General features: G+C 35.8%; 1 protein-coding gene across 1 annotated transcript; it reads right to left on the bottom strand.

Moving 5' to 3' along the window:
• Positions 1–3,555: 3,555 nt before the first annotated feature.
• Positions 3,556–16,633, bottom strand: LOC113092943 (calcitonin gene-related peptide type 1 receptor-like). Its single transcript, XM_026258744.1, has 13 exons — positions 16,538–16,633; positions 11,873–11,971; positions 11,440–11,587; positions 9,853–9,966; positions 9,638–9,750; positions 9,443–9,534; positions 9,223–9,349; positions 8,946–9,099; positions 8,782–8,842; positions 8,126–8,192; positions 6,926–7,144; positions 5,465–5,506; positions 3,556–5,350 (listed from the first exon to the last, which is right to left on the bottom strand). The coding sequence occupies exons 2-13, from the start codon at positions 11,921–11,923 to the stop codon at positions 5,132–5,134; spliced, it is 1,407 nt and encodes a 468-aa protein (XP_026114529.1). The 5' UTR covers positions 11,924–11,971; positions 16,538–16,633; the 3' UTR covers positions 3,556–5,131.
• Between the last annotated feature and the right edge of the window lie 402 nt (positions 16,634–17,035).

Raw genomic sequence — 17,035 nt, 5'->3', positions numbered from 1 at the left:
TTTGTTTTCTGTTGGCTTGTAAGTCTATGACTGTTGGCCCAGTAAAACCAGAGAGTTCTCAAAGAGTCAGAGACGTCTGTGAATGTGGGATGAGGGCAGAAGTTCACACAGTACAATTATAGAAAAGGGAAGTGATGTTCTCTGCCAAATATTAGATTAAAGAATGGAAAAGAACAGCTTCTCTGTACTGATAGGGACTACATTACAAACAGCTAGTTTATTTTTATCTTTATTTGGATTATGATGTTATTATTTTGCACATGAGACAAGAAAGAGACTCCAAAATAAAGTTGCACCAGAACTACTTAACTACTGTAGGAAACAATTTAGGCATGCTTGAACGAAAGGCTGTTCCAGATGTTAAGGTGTGATCCCATTCATGATCAAAAAGATTCAGTGTCTGTTGTCAATAATGTAGTGTTTTATGAAGCGGAGCTCACACAGAAGTCACTTTCAGACCAAGCAGCTATCTTTTGGTGAAAACAGTGAATCTGAGTGAACAACCTGAGCCCTTTTTTCACATGAAATTTCCAATTGCATGGATTCCTATTAAAATGACTGGATTTTGCCTGCAAAAATTTGTTGAACAATAGTAGAAGAGACTGTACTGTCAGGAAGAGTAAATAAAAAATGTTTACTTTAAAGAGCCACACAGATGGGAAATCAAAAATTACCTGTATTACAGTGTATGATGTAGCTGTCCATCTGTGTAAACAATGTGCAAATAATTAAACCAAAAATTACACGATTTATAAAGTTATTGGCTTCTTAAGTAAGGAGTCGACTCTGAATCGCTGAAACGAGTCGTTATAGATTTCAAATCTTTTGCCCATCTCTATGTACGTCACTAGGAGCACTTTGCATAATAATCTCCGCCTACCATCTTGAGAGAAACAGAACTCTGAGCTGTTGTGTTCACAACATTTCACTGATGACTGCTTTTCTAATCTTGGTGAGTACAGTGGGATTTTCAAAGCGTTTGGCCATAAAAGAGGGTTCATTACCAACTTTATTTAGAAAAACGAGCATCTCCGAATCACAACGCGAAGTATGATTATGAAGTTATGTGTCTGTGTTTTCTCCCGAGCGTCTTATCAGTATGTGTGCTGTCTGCAGCCTTTGTCTGTGCTGATCTTCATTTACAAACACGTCATTAAAATGAAGTGTAACTCTGTGAATACTCAACAAAGAGACATGAGAGAGATATCTATAGAAAGCGTGACATGTCTACCTTAAAACTAAACAAGTGCTGCCGAAAACAGATATTATGTGATAAAGTAATCCATATGAAAACAACGCGATGCCTGTTTTTCACGTCTCCCTTCATTATATCTAATGTGACCACGCCCCCGCGCTGAACGCGCTATTCAGATTCAAACTGAAGCGCGAGGCTTGAATACGCACAGACAGAAGAAAAAGCAGCAAGACTGTTCAAGTTTTTTATTTTACTGTTTGCTTCGCGGTGACAGGAATAAGACATAATTCACCCCAAACAGATGCTAAGGCATAGTTTACTGTGGAGGTGTGTGCGAACAACCGATCCAATCTGCTTGCATGTTAGTTGACCAATCAGAACACAGTATGCTACCGAAAGGTGGGGTTTAAGGAAACTGAATCTTTTGAAAAGCTTCGTGAGAACCTTTTGGGGAACTCTGAGAATTTAGGTAATTTTAAAATGATATTTTGACAAAATGACAATGTTTTTTAAGCTTGGATGGATTTAAACCTAATCTACAGGACTTATAAACAGTGATAGGAAGCTTAGAAAATTCACCTTACGGGCTCTTTAATAATGTCACCCAACATTTGTGTGTGATATTAGCTTAGCAACATGCTAATTTCTGTTATGACAACTCTCTGAGGGACTGGCATGGTAATGACAATGTTAATGTGTTTGGTCTTGGCTTAACAGGTGGAGCTGGGGAAGGTGGAGGGTTTCTGAAGTGTGCTGCTACTGCTGCAACAAACACTAGCCAAGTATTTATGAATTTTGAGATTCAAAATTACAGATCAGGCTGGCCAGGGTGTGAGATCTTTTTAGACCAGAAAACCATCTTAGGATGTTTAAAGCAGGGTTGTTTTTCAGTAGGGCATACAAACAAAAGGGTTGAAAAATTGCATGTGGCCAATTGCCTGCATTTCCTGCAGGTCCTTGTGCATGCAATTCATCTGCTGAGAGTAGAGCTGATGACAAGGGAGGTTTTTTCCCTTTGGGCCCCTAACACCACATATGGAACCAATGCAAACAATCACAGAACATCAATCTCTGCGAACGCTGATAACTGCAGATTTCACATAATAATGTGTGTTTGACACGCACCCATTTAGAGAGAAAGTCAGACCTTATAGTGTGTGGCAGCACCAAATCCGAGGCTTCTTCCTGTACTTTTCCCAGAGGCAGAGACACATGTCAGCTGCACGCTGTTTACTTCTGCAACTTTTTTTCCACAGTGTGTGTGTGTGCATGCTTGTATGTGTATATTAGTGAGGAAGTTACACTTCCTGTTGGAGCACTCACATATCCCTTTGTGAAGTGACCTCCAACAGTATCTTTAGTAATCTGCTGCCTTTAACAGAACACATTTAAAAACATCAGTATTCCAGTGGGAAATGTTCTCACTGCAGGAACACATCTTTGTTACTTTAATAATAACTTGATCACATTTGCAGTGACACTGAATGAATATGTTCCTTGTGACTAACATGCAGCTTTATCACAAAGAATAGGCTCCTATAAATGAATGCGAATATAATTGTTGAGATTGGAAGTTGGAGAATAAACAGGAACAACTGTCAGATAAACAGGAAATAATTTGAGACTAAATCTCTCCAGTAAGTAACTGACTACAGCAACACGTGCACATTCATGCTAGTCTTGTTCACTTTTTTCAAATAATTTCATGTTTAAACTTGTATTTGCTTTTGAAGTGTTTATACATCAATCTGAAAACTGTGACAATGTTTTCAACGTATTTTTCCACACCATACGCAAAGAAGTCTTTTTTTTTTTTTTTTATGAATTGGTGGTATGTCTGAATTGTACAAGGTGTTATTATGAATCTGTAATGTCAGTTTTTAAACATAAAAAATTAGATATATAAAAATAGTGTTTTCACAGTTATTTCAAAGAACCATTTTGAGTTCCCTAAAGAATCTTTCCATGAACTGTTCTTAAAGGGATAGTTCACCATTTACTCACCCTCAAGTTGTTTCAAAACTTGTAGGAGTTTCTTTCTTCTGCTCAAAACCAAAAAACGTCAATAACTGTGGCCAACTGTTTCTTCTGTTTATACCACATTCTTTGAAATATCTTCTTTTGTGTTTGTGAAGAAAGAAACTTTTGCAGGTTTGAAAATGACTTGAGGGTGAGTAAACAACGACAGAATTTTGATATCTGTGCAAGCTATACCTTTAAAAGGAGCATGTTTTTCTAGCTGTGAAGAATATTTTAATAATCTAAAGGTTAAAAGTTCTTCATGGAAAGACTGATTCCAATAATAATAACATTCATTTCTTAATACAAATGAAAACATGCAGAAGACACAAACATAGAAATGCATTTACATCTCAAAATATGAATGTTTATTTATCCAGCATGTGCACATTAAATGTTTTAAGAAACACAACAATGAAAAAAGCGCCAAACGCATCTGTATGTTCCAGACATAGAGACACAGATAGAGATCTCATCTCTGTTTGTAGATCTGTAGATCTCAAAAAACTGTAAACCCACGTGTACTAATGTAACTTGCCTTGGAACAAGATTCACTTATACTGAGATTTATATGAACTACAGATAAATTAGTTTAAGACAGACATTTCGATGAATCAAAAGTAAATAAGATAACCCTGCTGAAAAGACTAGCAAGAATTAACATGCTAGTCCAGACTGGTTCATCTAATTTATCCATGATCTGCTAGTCTTTTAGCAGGGGAATTTATGTTGACAGTGACTCTAGTTTCTGAAGACAGTAACTGTATTCGGTTTTGGTTTCTTTATTCAAAGTATATATATACACTTATATATAAAAACTCAGTACTCCTAAGAGACAATAAAACATTTCGCATACATAGAATATATTGTCAATATTGCCCTGTATGTGGATAAAAATTTCACATAAAATGTGACCTTGGACCACAAAACCAATCTTAAGTGTACATTTTTGGAAAACTGAGATTTATACATAATCTGAAAGCTGAATAAATGGTTTGTTAGGATAGGACAATATTCGGACGAGATACAGCTATTGGAATATCTGGAATCTGAGGGCACAAGAAAATCTAAAATTGCGAAAATCACATTTGAAGTTGTCCAATGAAGTTCTAAGCAAAGCAAGCATATTACTAATCAGAAATGAAGTTATGATATATATTTATGGTAGGAAATTTACAAAATATCTTCATGGAACATGATCTTTATTTAATATACTAATTATTTTTGGCATAAAAGAAAAATCTATCATTTTGACCCATACAGTGTACTTTTGGCTATTGCTACAAATATACCCCAGCGACTTAAGACTGGTTTTGTGGTCCAGGGTCACATACGAATCACATAACTGATAACAAGATGGAGTTCAGGATGAACAAAAAGAGCAGGACAAGATCATCAGTATCTTCTGGAATCACGTTGTAGTGATTTCGCCTCTTTCATTGTTTATTCCTTTCTTCTACTACAGGTTCTTTGAGCCAGAATATTCCATAGATCCATAGATGTGGAATTCATCATCCAATGCATCAGCGGGGCTCAACATTCACTAAAACAACACAGTGCCATTAAGAAAAAGCTTCATTAGGTATGATCCTCAGTTCATAGTTTCACCCATTGAACACCTTCATTTCAATAAAGAAATATGAAAGACTGACAATGTGTGACGTTCTCCAAAGTGTTCCACTGGATCATTATGGAAAAGGTTCACGTGGCTTTAATATTCCATATAAAATAGTATTTTCTCCAGTTCCCATCCAGATAACATGAGATAACTAAGGCCTCTACGGAACAGGAAGGTCTTCTGGGTGTTTGTAGTCCAAAGTAACCAGATGAATGTCCAGTAGGCTTCTTCTCACATGCATCTCAGTTAGTGGTCCTCTCCATGGGGCTGTTCCCCCAAGGGTCAAAGAGAAGAGTCTCTCACATGTACAGGTTGTCTGATCGGAGAATGGTGGTCTCCAGATTGTGAAAACTCTTTCCGTTTAGAGTTTCCATGTGGCTGTCGATGCTGTAACATCGATGGACCTCCGTCATGGAGGAGGCCGTGTAGGATGCAGAACGCAGGGCCTCAGTGTTGGCAATTGTGCTGCCAAACTGGATGCGGTACTGGTTCCAGTGCCTTCGTAATACACTTTGAACCTAAACAAACAAATACAGACTGATAGTAAGTATTATGTAATGACAGATATCCGTATGTTTTGATCTACACGAAAGGAAAACATTAACAATTATGAATGCATTGAAATTGCTTACCTCGCTATTGAAAAAGCAAAATATAGTGGCAACCAAAAGGCCCTGTGTAAAAAAAAAAAAAAAAAAAAGATTATTTTATAAGCTTCAAAGTTACTGAAAGAAAGTGTTAGTTAAAAAGAAAAATAAATCACTTTTCACATCAACAAAAAATGTGGAAAATGGATTTAAATGAGTGCTGTCAAATCGATTAATCATGATTAATCGCAATTAATCGGAATCAATCACATCCAAAATAAAAGTTTGTGTTTACATAAAATGTGTGTACATGTATATATTTAAGAAATATATGTAATATATATTTATGTTTATGTATAACATAAATCATATATAATTAGAATACATATATACATGTAAATATTTCACAAATATATACATTTATGTGTGTGGCTATTTATATATTTTGATGCAATTAATCATGATTATTTGATTTAACAACACTCATTTAAATACAATAAGATTTAAATATTTAAATACAATTTAATAAACTTAACTGAGATTAAAAGTGTTTAATTAATCATTTTAAATTCTGTTAAATCTAACTAATATATCATTAATGCACAATTTGCAATGTTTAAACATTTTTTATTATCATTTAAATGTATAAATGTTTTTTTTTTTTTGAAGCAATAAGCCTCAAGAAACCGTGGTTTACAGTGAATTTATCCCTCTTTTTCTTGTTATAAAAATGGGCACGGCCATTTGTAAATTCTATGGGTCTGGCTTCGGGTCTCATCTGCGTCCACTTCTTCCAGCTATTTTTGAAAGTTGAAAATCTGAAAATTTTGAAAGTCTTATCATGTTATTTTAATGTATTATCTTAATTATGAAATACACTGGTTTGTAGTGCAAACAGTTTTACCATTTACTGCATGTTGTTATTCTACTTATAGCGGCTAATGAAACAGAAGTCTCACCCAAAGGCTTACTTCTGCATTGAGGAAAAAGGTGGATAACAGCTAAGGGTAGCTAAGGGTAAGGATGAAGGCACGATGCTAAGCGGAGTAAATAAAAACCATATTCTTCCATCAGACAATGTAGTTCCTCAGAAACAGTTGTGGTTCCAACAAAGTGGTTGCTGAGCAACACATAGAAGTAAACAAAGGTGTATGTTTTTAGTATAGTTTACAACAGCTTTGAATGTGGCTGAACCAATCAGAATCAAGGACTGGGACTCTCTGTTTTATAAAAAATATTTACAAATTGCATATCTTTTTTTAATTCGCCAAGTGATTAAAAAGCCGTTGGTTTCATTTAATGTTGATAAAATACAGTAGGTCTTTGAGCTCAGCAATTTAATGCAAGATGCATATAAAAATGAGTTTTTAATAAACTATTGTATTTTTTACATTTAACTACATATCTCAACATTAATTAATTAAAACTTCAAATATGTATATTTATATTCCAAGTTGATTTATTTATTTGCACTTTTATTATTTTCCTGTTGTCAACAACACTTACCTGGTAATGCATAAGTATGTTCATTGTGTGTATAAATATCTCGGAGGCGAGCTGTCCTTCGGGTTTGTAGGGCAGCAGTAAGTACTGAATGCCCAGCAGAGGTACCAGGATCAAGGTGGCCCTGACGGCCCTCATGTACAGACTGGATTCTGCCTGGTGGGTCACCTTCAGCTTAGTGATCAACACTCTCACAATGTTTAAAAGGAAGAAGAGGTTAACCTGTGGAAACCAAGCAGAGAAAGAAAGAAAGGAATGCACTGCATTACTTCTAAACCAAAACTAGTAAAGACACACTGTTAGATCACATATTTATTTCTACATTTTTCGAAATGTTTAACTTTCTTTTTATTTTCAGGTTTTCATAAAACATTTATTTTGGACCCCACTGTACATTCAAATATGGATTAATAGTAAGTTTGGACTATGTTATGTTACCTGGAAATACATATTCAGATATACAGTACAAGGCTATCAAGATACCTGTGAATCGTCATATAAACAGGCATGGATATAATCATATATTCAAGACTGGTGGTGGACCAAATAGTTTAAGAATTGGTTAATAGTTTGCGATTGTAATATTCAAACACATTCTCATGGCCTTTTCATATTTTGGTGACTTTTGGCTAATTCATATGAATTTGTATGATTTCATCCATACATTTTCATACAATCGGCATACATCCCAGTAGGGGTGGGCCCTAATTTTTTTTTTATTAGCGACCTTGCATTTTTTGTAAAAATCACACATTTTTGTATGATTCACATCATATAAATGAAATCGCCACCTCGTAAAACGGTTATGTTTTCCTGTAAGTACTGGTTGGATATCTGTCATCAACCAATTCTGAAAGTATTATTATTCTTGTAAACAGCAATTACTTTTTATAATGACACAAAATCAGCTTTAAACTGGCAATTGCAGTACTGCAGAAGTCAGTCCAAGGTTCATTTGATACTGAACATGTGTTCATTACATGCTTTTATGGGCTGCGTTGAAATTCATTCCCAATCAGAACTGACCTCAGCGCAAACAACAAAGAGAACCCGGCACTTTGATTAATACTGCCAGAGTTTAAGCTGATTTTTTAAAATCAAGATCATACAAATAGATTTCCAAAGGTGGGTAGAAGATATCCAAGAGATATAAAGTCTGAGAAAATGAAGAAAAGAAAACAAGAAAAAGAAAAACAGACTTACCAACAGGGCTGCACAGATGGGACCATGAATAATGTAGAGCAGAGAAGTGTTCGAGCTTATCCAACAGCTGCGGAAAAAAGCGTAAGAAAAGTTTCGATTTACGGAAAGCAGAACCAATGCACGCATGAACACTTGAACTGTTGGGTGACATCACTGCTATGATTTCACAAGATGTTCTGCAGAGACTCTGCCTGGTCACTGTTTTCCAGTGTCCTGACAGAAGCTGGGATGAACTGAACATAATTTGTTTGACACTGAATTTCGAAATTGAGAACTAATTCAGTTTTTTAAATTAGTCCCATGCTACTACAATGACCTTTGAATGGGAGTGTATTGCAGTAAAATATTAATAACAATATATCCTGAGCATTAAATCAGCATATTAAAATCAAGAAAATCAAGACTGAATGAATGGTCACTGAAATTTCAGCTTTGCCATCATAGAAATAAATTACATTTTTAAATATTAAAATAGAAAAATGTTAACTTAAATTATAATAATACTGTTTTTTACTGTTTTCACCAAATATAACTACTGTATGATCACTTATGAAGAGAAGGGAAGCTTCCTCAAAAGAAATGTTACTGGAATCATTATAGAACAAGATTCATTAAGCACGTTTAGAATTCTTAAATTCCTGTTCATTTTAACTCACTTGTCATTGTAGTAATAACTTCGGGATATTGCATGGATGAATGCAGGTATTAACGGGAAGCCTAGAAAACATTTGAAAAGAAGAATGAAATCATTAAATGTGAGCAGAAAACAGAAAGCTGCTTTATTTTGGTGCATTTTAGAAAGGCAAATTTAAAAACGTACCCCATCCTAGGAGGTAATACCACATGAGGTGCTGTTTCTCAGCAAACACTGCCACCACAATGAGTGTGTGCAGGTAGATGCCCTCACACAACATCCAGAAGTAGTTACAGCCCAGGAGATAATGGTGGATGAACACGGATATTTTACAGCTCACCTAGGAGAAAAAACATCAAAAACATCAATATCAAATCAAAACGACACTGTTCAAATTCTTAATACAAATTCCAGGTCATATTGTGCGTGACATGAGAGCCCACTATTCTTTTTGTGCACTTACTGGGTTGACCTGTGTTACTTCTTGGTTGTTTACAACACAAGTGAAAAAGATGATGGTTATAACCGAGTTCAGCACAAAAGAGAAGAACAGATTCTTGTGCAGAGTTATCCTTTGACAACTCAAGCTCCTGAGTGGAAGAAAACAGCAAACTATATTAGACTGGCTGGAAAGGGAGGTACGTTTATATGATATGGTGACAAGGTTTTTCCACATTACTTACTTAAAATAGAAAAAAATCCCCAGAGAAATAAACAAAGATATCAGCGACAATCCATGACCAATCAAAGCCAAGTAGTAGAGATTAAATGCTGTCTGAAAAGAAGGACAGAAAACAAGGATAGATATACAAACTTACCATTTGAACAAATGCAATATAATCGATAGAACGGACTACTAGTCCTAAATAAGATCTCACCCTTTTGTGATCATTAGACTTATGCGTACAGCCTGTGTAATTCGTCCATGTTCTGTTACTCTCTGGGTGAACGAACCAGTGGCCAGAATCAGTACAAATCTTCGTTACCATTTCTGATAAAACACAATTTGGATTAGTCAGGCATTTATATGAAGTATTAAGCAACCTTCATTCAATGGGCAAAAAAATAAAAGAAAATCTAACATGCCACTCACCTGAGGTGTCAAAATCATTAAAGTAGCCTGGACAGTGCTGAAATGAAGTGACCCCTGCATCCAGATCATCCCAGCACATCCACCCATCCCACGTCCGTTTACACTTAGAGCCATCTGCAATAGTTATTTGCAGTTATTAAAAACATAAAAACTTGCAACTTGTAGTCTTAGTCTTTTTTAAACCGTGCATGTAAAACAGGTCTCAGTATTTGGTGTCTACACGGCTACTCAGACAAGACTGCTGTACAGACAGTAAAGATCTTTTTATCAATAATAACAATAAATCTGCATATAGATGCAGCAGTTGGATTCCGGAAGTAAATATTCCATTCATTTTCTCCATAGGTAAAGTAAGTTTTAACAATAACTTGATCCTTAAAGGTGGATACTGTGATCTCTGAGGTTGTCAATGGAATATGCTTTTTTTGAAGCCATAAGTTTGCATTATTTCAACCTATATTTCAAAGAATCATGTTTAACAGTGATATTTACTGGTATAAACTACATTACTCATGATACTGTAAAGGTCAACAAGAACAAATAACGCCAAAATTCTCAGCCGAAAACACCCACTCCCTTGTAACATCACACTCTCAACTAGTATTATTCGGACTATAAGTCGCACCTGAGTATAAGTCGCACCAGTCCAAAATTACGTCAGGATGAGGAAAAAAAACATATATATAAGTCGCACTGGACTATAAGTCGCATTTATTTAGAACCAAGAACCAAGAGAAAACATTACCGTCTACAGCCGCGAGAGGGCGCTCTATGTCTTCGCCCTCTCGCGGCTGGAGACGGTAATGTTTTCTCTTGGTTCATTTCTCTCGGTTCATTTAAAATAAATGTTGATAAATAAGTCGCACCTGATTATAAGTCGCAGGACCAGCCAAACTATGAAAAAAAGTGTGACTTATAGTCCGGAAAATACGGTACTTAAATATTTCTAAATACAGTATATACTGTGCATATTTTGCGCTAAATGTAAACTATAATGTTTATTCACACACTCACACGTCAAAATCTTTTTTGCTTCATTCCAAGTCTGTAATGCTGTGATTCACCTTATAGCTAGCTGCATTGGTTTGTATGGGGGTTTTTTAATCCCTATGGGAAAAATGAATGGAAACCTTGTGCAGAAAATGTGGGTGGACACTGTTGCACTCTTTAAATGTTGTATCATTCTAGTGAGTTGCAAATGGATCCTCAGTTTTGGGGGTCTTTGCCAAGCAGCTTTTAACAGCTGTTACAGAACATCCGCCTCCCCTTGTCAATCTTTAATCACCATCTTTCAATTGTAACTTGTGTCTCAAAGACAGCAACGAATCTTAATTCAGAGACCAGACAGCTGATGCTGAGCTTCTGTAGATGAATAAATGCATGTTGTAGGACACACCCAACAAAATATTTCCAACTAATCATCTGTTTACTTAAGAGCCTTCCTGTAAGTTCCAGGAGGATGTGACAAAACATCATCCGATTCGGTCCATGCCCCCTAATATTCGTAAGAGCATCCAAGTTAAAGATGAACTGAGTTGTAGTTTATTGCTATTACTCAGAGTCGAGTGAAATATGAACCTCTCTCACCTGTTCTGTTGTGATTAGTGTCTTTCATAATCTTCTGGTAACATTCAAACTGGGCGGTCAAAATACTGTGACGCGCGAAGTCCATTTCATGGCCTTTCTTTTGCGCCGTACCTCCAGTGTTGTTCTCTGAGAGGGCCACCACAAAAAACTATTCCAAAATATGAAAAACAAAAGATTGACATTAGATAACGAACGTCAAAGATGAAAGATACATAAACTTTAGAAAACAAATCTTTCTTTGTCGGCATAATTGCACACTCAAACTACTTATTGTTTGTTGAGTACTTCAAAACTTTTCATGGATCAGATACACTTGAGTTAATGATGAATTATTTTACAATAAATAGCTACAGTAGCTAGAAAAGTTAACCCAATAAAATGATATAAATCTTTCTAGAACTTTTGTCTAAAATTGTTTATGACAAACAAATACCTCAGAGGTTGCTGAGAGAAAGAGAAATGAGGTAATCCAGCATCCAAACATGGTTCCAGTGTTCGGTTTTTGTGTCTCCAAATGATCTGAATGTTTCCGCTGAAAGCAAACAGAGTATTCTGTTTTACATCAAAAGTACTGAGCAATGACCAGACACTTTGCAAATAGATTTAGGTTCATTGTTAAGCTAAAAAAGGATTTAGGTGAGCTGCAATGAAAACATGAAATTAGGGATTTCCCTAAAGGATTTCTAATGGTTATTTTTGTCAAACTGACAGTAAATTCCCAGTTCCAAGAAAACAAGTCATTGGAGCCAGGTGAACTGTCGACCTACTGTCGCTCCCAGGAGTGCGGTAACAGAGCTGTTGTTAAGTTGGAAAAGAGGGCAGAAAGCCTGCTTTACACGAAAGTTCAGTCCATCAGGACGCCGATAATCGCCACAAAAGGCAAGAAGGCGCCATTAAACATGCATTACACGGTTCACCGTGGCTGTTTTGGCTCGCTTGATAGATAACAACATAAATCAGTTTCAAAGCATAGGAAGATCTGTTTTAGCCACAATAAAGTTGCTTGTAAAAAAAAGTATTCACTATTTTTAAATGCTAATGTTTTATGGCATCCTGGACTACAGTTTGATTATACACAACCCCGATTTATACTTTTTATGGTGTTCCATGTGGAACTATCAAGAGCATTCCAAAACATCTTTAACATCTGCCTTGATTCTGTTGTTATTTCCTTTTTAAATTAATACCTGTCGGTATGGCCATGGCCGAGGGGCTGAAACGTCATGTGATTCTTTTGTTCAGCCTCCAAACATTTCCTGCTTGGATGGGGACCCGAAACCACATGACTAGACTCATATGTGGAAAATTATCCATTTGGATTTGTCTTTAGTCTTAAAAATGAACAAGCTTCCCAGAAGTCCAGACAAAGTCAATTAGCGAGCGTGTGTTTTTTTTTTTTATAACTTCCATTTGGACAGGAAATATTTCTCGATGCAAAATGGCAATAATGGCAACTTTTGAAGAAATTTCTGCATAAGATTTTTTATCTTGCACTACTATAATAATACCAGTATTTTGCTTTATAAATAATGATATATGTATTACATATACAGTACACATTGCTCTAACTGATTTAATTACATGAGAAGGAGTGCATTATGTTCTGTTTGGAAACAGGGAATAATTACATAAAATATAATTTTCTTCTTTCATTTCTCTTTGTTATTTCAGATATTAGAGTTCAAATAATGCAGAATATTTAAGAGAAAAAGAGACCGTTAATAGGGATAGAGTAGGTAGGTATGGAAGCCACCTTATGATATCATAAAAATAAATAAATAAAAAACTACATTTGGGCACCCACTGAATTAAACCACAATGGCATGAATTGTTCATTGATTACACATGGACTAAAATACTAAATATCAAAGCATTTGACACATGCAAACAAATGATGAGCTTCATTCTAGAGCTCCTTGTTAACTTCACCTTGTCTGAGCCATTTTAGTCATTTTTATTACCAACTGATCAAAATGTATATTCTCCTCAAATGGACCAGGTGGTGTCTAAGCAGAGTAACCTCATAAACTGTTTCCAATAAGTTTGATAGCCCAACAAAAATAAATTATTTTGAGCTGTATATCACTTTTTCATTGAAAGCAAACATTCTTTTTCTGACATATTTTGTTTAAAATGTCACTAGGTTTGATGTAATCTAATGTAACGCAATGATTTCATGCATTTTTAACTGTTGCTGAAGTATTTTGGTGGGTCTCAGAATGAGATCTCTGACTAAAGCTCCAAATAACACCTCCAGAAGTTTCACTGCAAAATGACACAGAGACTTCATAAACTATTCTGTCTGAATTAAATAGGTATACATTTATCTAACACGGAATATTGCACAAGCCAGAACTGTTATAGCTGCAGGCTCAGTGAATGCCAGAAATTTCTTTCTACAGTATCCAGTGTGTCAGATTCTGTAAAAAAAACAATTCCTTGTTACTCTCTCCTAATACATAGGGATAACTTTGAGACATTGCAGAATGCATTACTGAAGAGTGTAAACATTGTGGTACACTGCTTGATTTGAACATCCCAGCCAGCTCAACACAGCAACATTTGTGCAAACAATGACAAGAGTTTGGGGCCAGATCTTTGTCCCGTCAGACAGTGTTCTGGAAACCTGTTTGAAAATGAATCAACTGCTCTGGCTGTAACCTTTACATTACTGTCACCATTCCTCCAGTATGTCTACAATAGTTTTGTAGTTCAGCCAATTCTGTTCCAGTTGGCAAAAACATATTCCTCTAAGCAATGTAAATCACCGTGTCTCTGGGACATCAGCATTTAAATGAATGCAAGAACTCAGTCCTGTAAGCTCCAACCCCTGACAGATCCACTCTCAGTACCTCATTTGAGATCATCAGACAGCCATTTACTGAGATACTACATAATAAAATATTTGTATTGCATGATTCATTATGAAAAATTAATCCCACTTCACAGAACAGATGAATTGGTATCTACCATATCCATATAATTTATCAGGTGCCCAAGATATACCAAGATAGCAATACTGTCTTTGTATATTGAATACTTTGAGAACTAAAGTTTAGACAGAAATGCAGAAGCTATAGTAAGGGTAACTCAAGATATGTTAAAAAAAAAAGAAAGGCGATGTGAAACTATGAATTGTCAGCATGAATGTACTAAGTATGCTTTGATGAATGACTTTTCATAATCGGCTGAACATTTTCTTGATGATTGCGTTTACAATAAATCTACATTAAAAAGAGATGTGATAAATGAAATACAAAAGCATTTCATAAAACTACTTAAAGAGAGGAAAAACAGCTATAAATCTGGCCATTCAGGTGTTGGCGGTGAGCATAAATCACTTAGACGTCATTCTAATAGGAATGTGAAAATAAAGTGTTTTCCTGGAAGTTTTGGATGATTGGATGACCCCAGCATTTGGTGGAGAAACAGAGGGCTAAAACATGATAACTTTTTGCCCTTCCTGTGTAGCTAAAGGAGTGGTTTATAGATGTGACTTTCCCAGAAACCCTTCTCTCTCAAACCCAAACCCCCCTCCCTCCCTCCCTTTCTCTCCTGTCACTCTCTCTCTACTGGGCCTGGTCGCAAAAAGCCACTTTTCAGATATTAAATCAGGAAGCCCACTGACAGTTAGTTTAACTCATGTCCGTTTAGGAAACACCCATGGATATAACACCAAATTTTTCCACTCTTCACTTAAAGTGACACAGCATAAAGTTGTATGCAAGGGGGCAGTCGTAGCTTAATGGTTATAGAGCACCCTCTTCCACCCTCAATACCACGACTGAGATGAGACCTTTGAATAGCCCTCAACTGCTCCACGGCTGCCCACTGCTCTGGGAGTGTGTTCACAGTGTGTGTGTGTGTGTGTGTTTGTTCACTTCTCACTGCTGTGTGTGTGCACTTGGATGGGTGAAATGCAGAGCACAAAATCCAAGCATCTACTTGGCCACACATCACGTCCTTTCCTTTCCTCCCTCATTTCCAGCACAAATAATATGCAAACTCACAGAGAAAATCATACTGAAATCATACTGTCATTTTTAAAGAAATTTCAAAAGCTGAAATCTCATGCCTTTTTTAAAAAAAGGTCTTGGTTGTGTGCACGTCTTTCATATTAACACAGTAATAACAAGTCCTTAAAATTGAATGTGAAATCTGTAAGCGGTTGACATTTGTATTTAAGTAACAGTTGTACTCTATGTCAAGTTTTAATACAACTCAAAATAATATGATTTGTGAGAACCCTCCAAACCATCTAAATGACTTTCATGACTTTTCTTAAAACACGTCTTCTTTAAAACTATTAAATGTGTTAAGTGCTCAAGAGATCCATTATCCAGAACACAGCTATAAACCTCAATGTTCAACTAAAAGACATCACTGGTAATTAGTGGTCAGCTGATAAGGGTTTTTCTTTTTAGTGGGTGTCACCAGGACTGTAATACCGGCAATTATAATTTAATAGCAGCAAATTATTGCCATATGTAAATAAACACATATTTTTCGAATTTTTTTAACTAAGAAAGAAAGAAAGAAAATGTGCATTGACAAGTCTGTCTGTGCAGAACAACCACTTCACTCTACAAGTTAATGCTTATAACCTTAATGTTGCCAAATACTGGCAGATATATGACATATTAAGCAATAACATCAGTTTATCGCTCTCCATTTTATTTTTGTGTAATGTTTAAATGTTAATGCAAATGTTATCATTCTGAACACTGATGATTGTGCTAAAACATTTAAGTCAAACGGAGATCAATAACTGTCAGTCTTTACTACAAAAAAGTGATTTAGTCTAAGTTGGTAAAGGAACCTTGCGAGTTTTAAAGGTTCTTGAATAACAAGCAAAATTAATAAATCATCAAATTTAGAGCGACTCATCACGCTTACAGCAATTCATAGAATTTAATTATTTGAGAAAAGAAAATAGACTGAAATAAGTTTTCTATCTCAGTTCTTCTGACACAGCAGGATGCCAATAGTAAAGTTTACTTAAGTGCGCGGTGAGTTTATTTAGAAACCAAGATCAAGAAATACGCGTCGTACGAATACATTTACATATTGACATAGATTCATAAATTCTCGCTCTTACCTCGTCAGCTCGGTCCCGTTCTCCGTTCTCAGTACGTAGTGTGTAGTGTGTACTGGGAGATGTGCTCGGTGATGAGTTGAGGCCCCTGAAGCAGCAAAGGAGTGTGTAACGGGTTTCCTGTGACATCACACACACACAGTTCGTCCGAGTGTCCCGTTACACTGCAAACAAGCGTTCTGGTTCAGTCCCGTCTCCAGCCTCGCTGACACATCTAAATGATTAGTCTAATGTAAAATCAAATAACGAAAGGATGAACGAATACGTACATAAATAAACAGATCACGCAATTATATCAAGTTATTCAATCCCGTGTCTGCTTTAGTTCACTTTAATTTAAACGAAGGTCAAAGCTTTTTAGACTAAATCTTTTGGAAGATATTATAAAATCAAAGAAAACACATAAATGTAATTTTAAATTATAAAAACAATAGACTACATACACTACAGTTATAATATTTGTAGCATGGAACTAGTCGTGTGATTTGTGGAAATAGCGCC

This window comes from Carassius auratus, chromosome 6 (genome assembly GCF_003368295.1).
Source record: "Carassius auratus strain Wakin chromosome 6, ASM336829v1, whole genome shotgun sequence".
NCBI lineage: Eukaryota > Metazoa > Chordata > Actinopteri > Cypriniformes > Cyprinidae > Carassius > Carassius auratus.
Note: the sequence above shows the minus strand (reverse complement) of the source record. Positions and strands in the feature narration are given on the sequence as shown.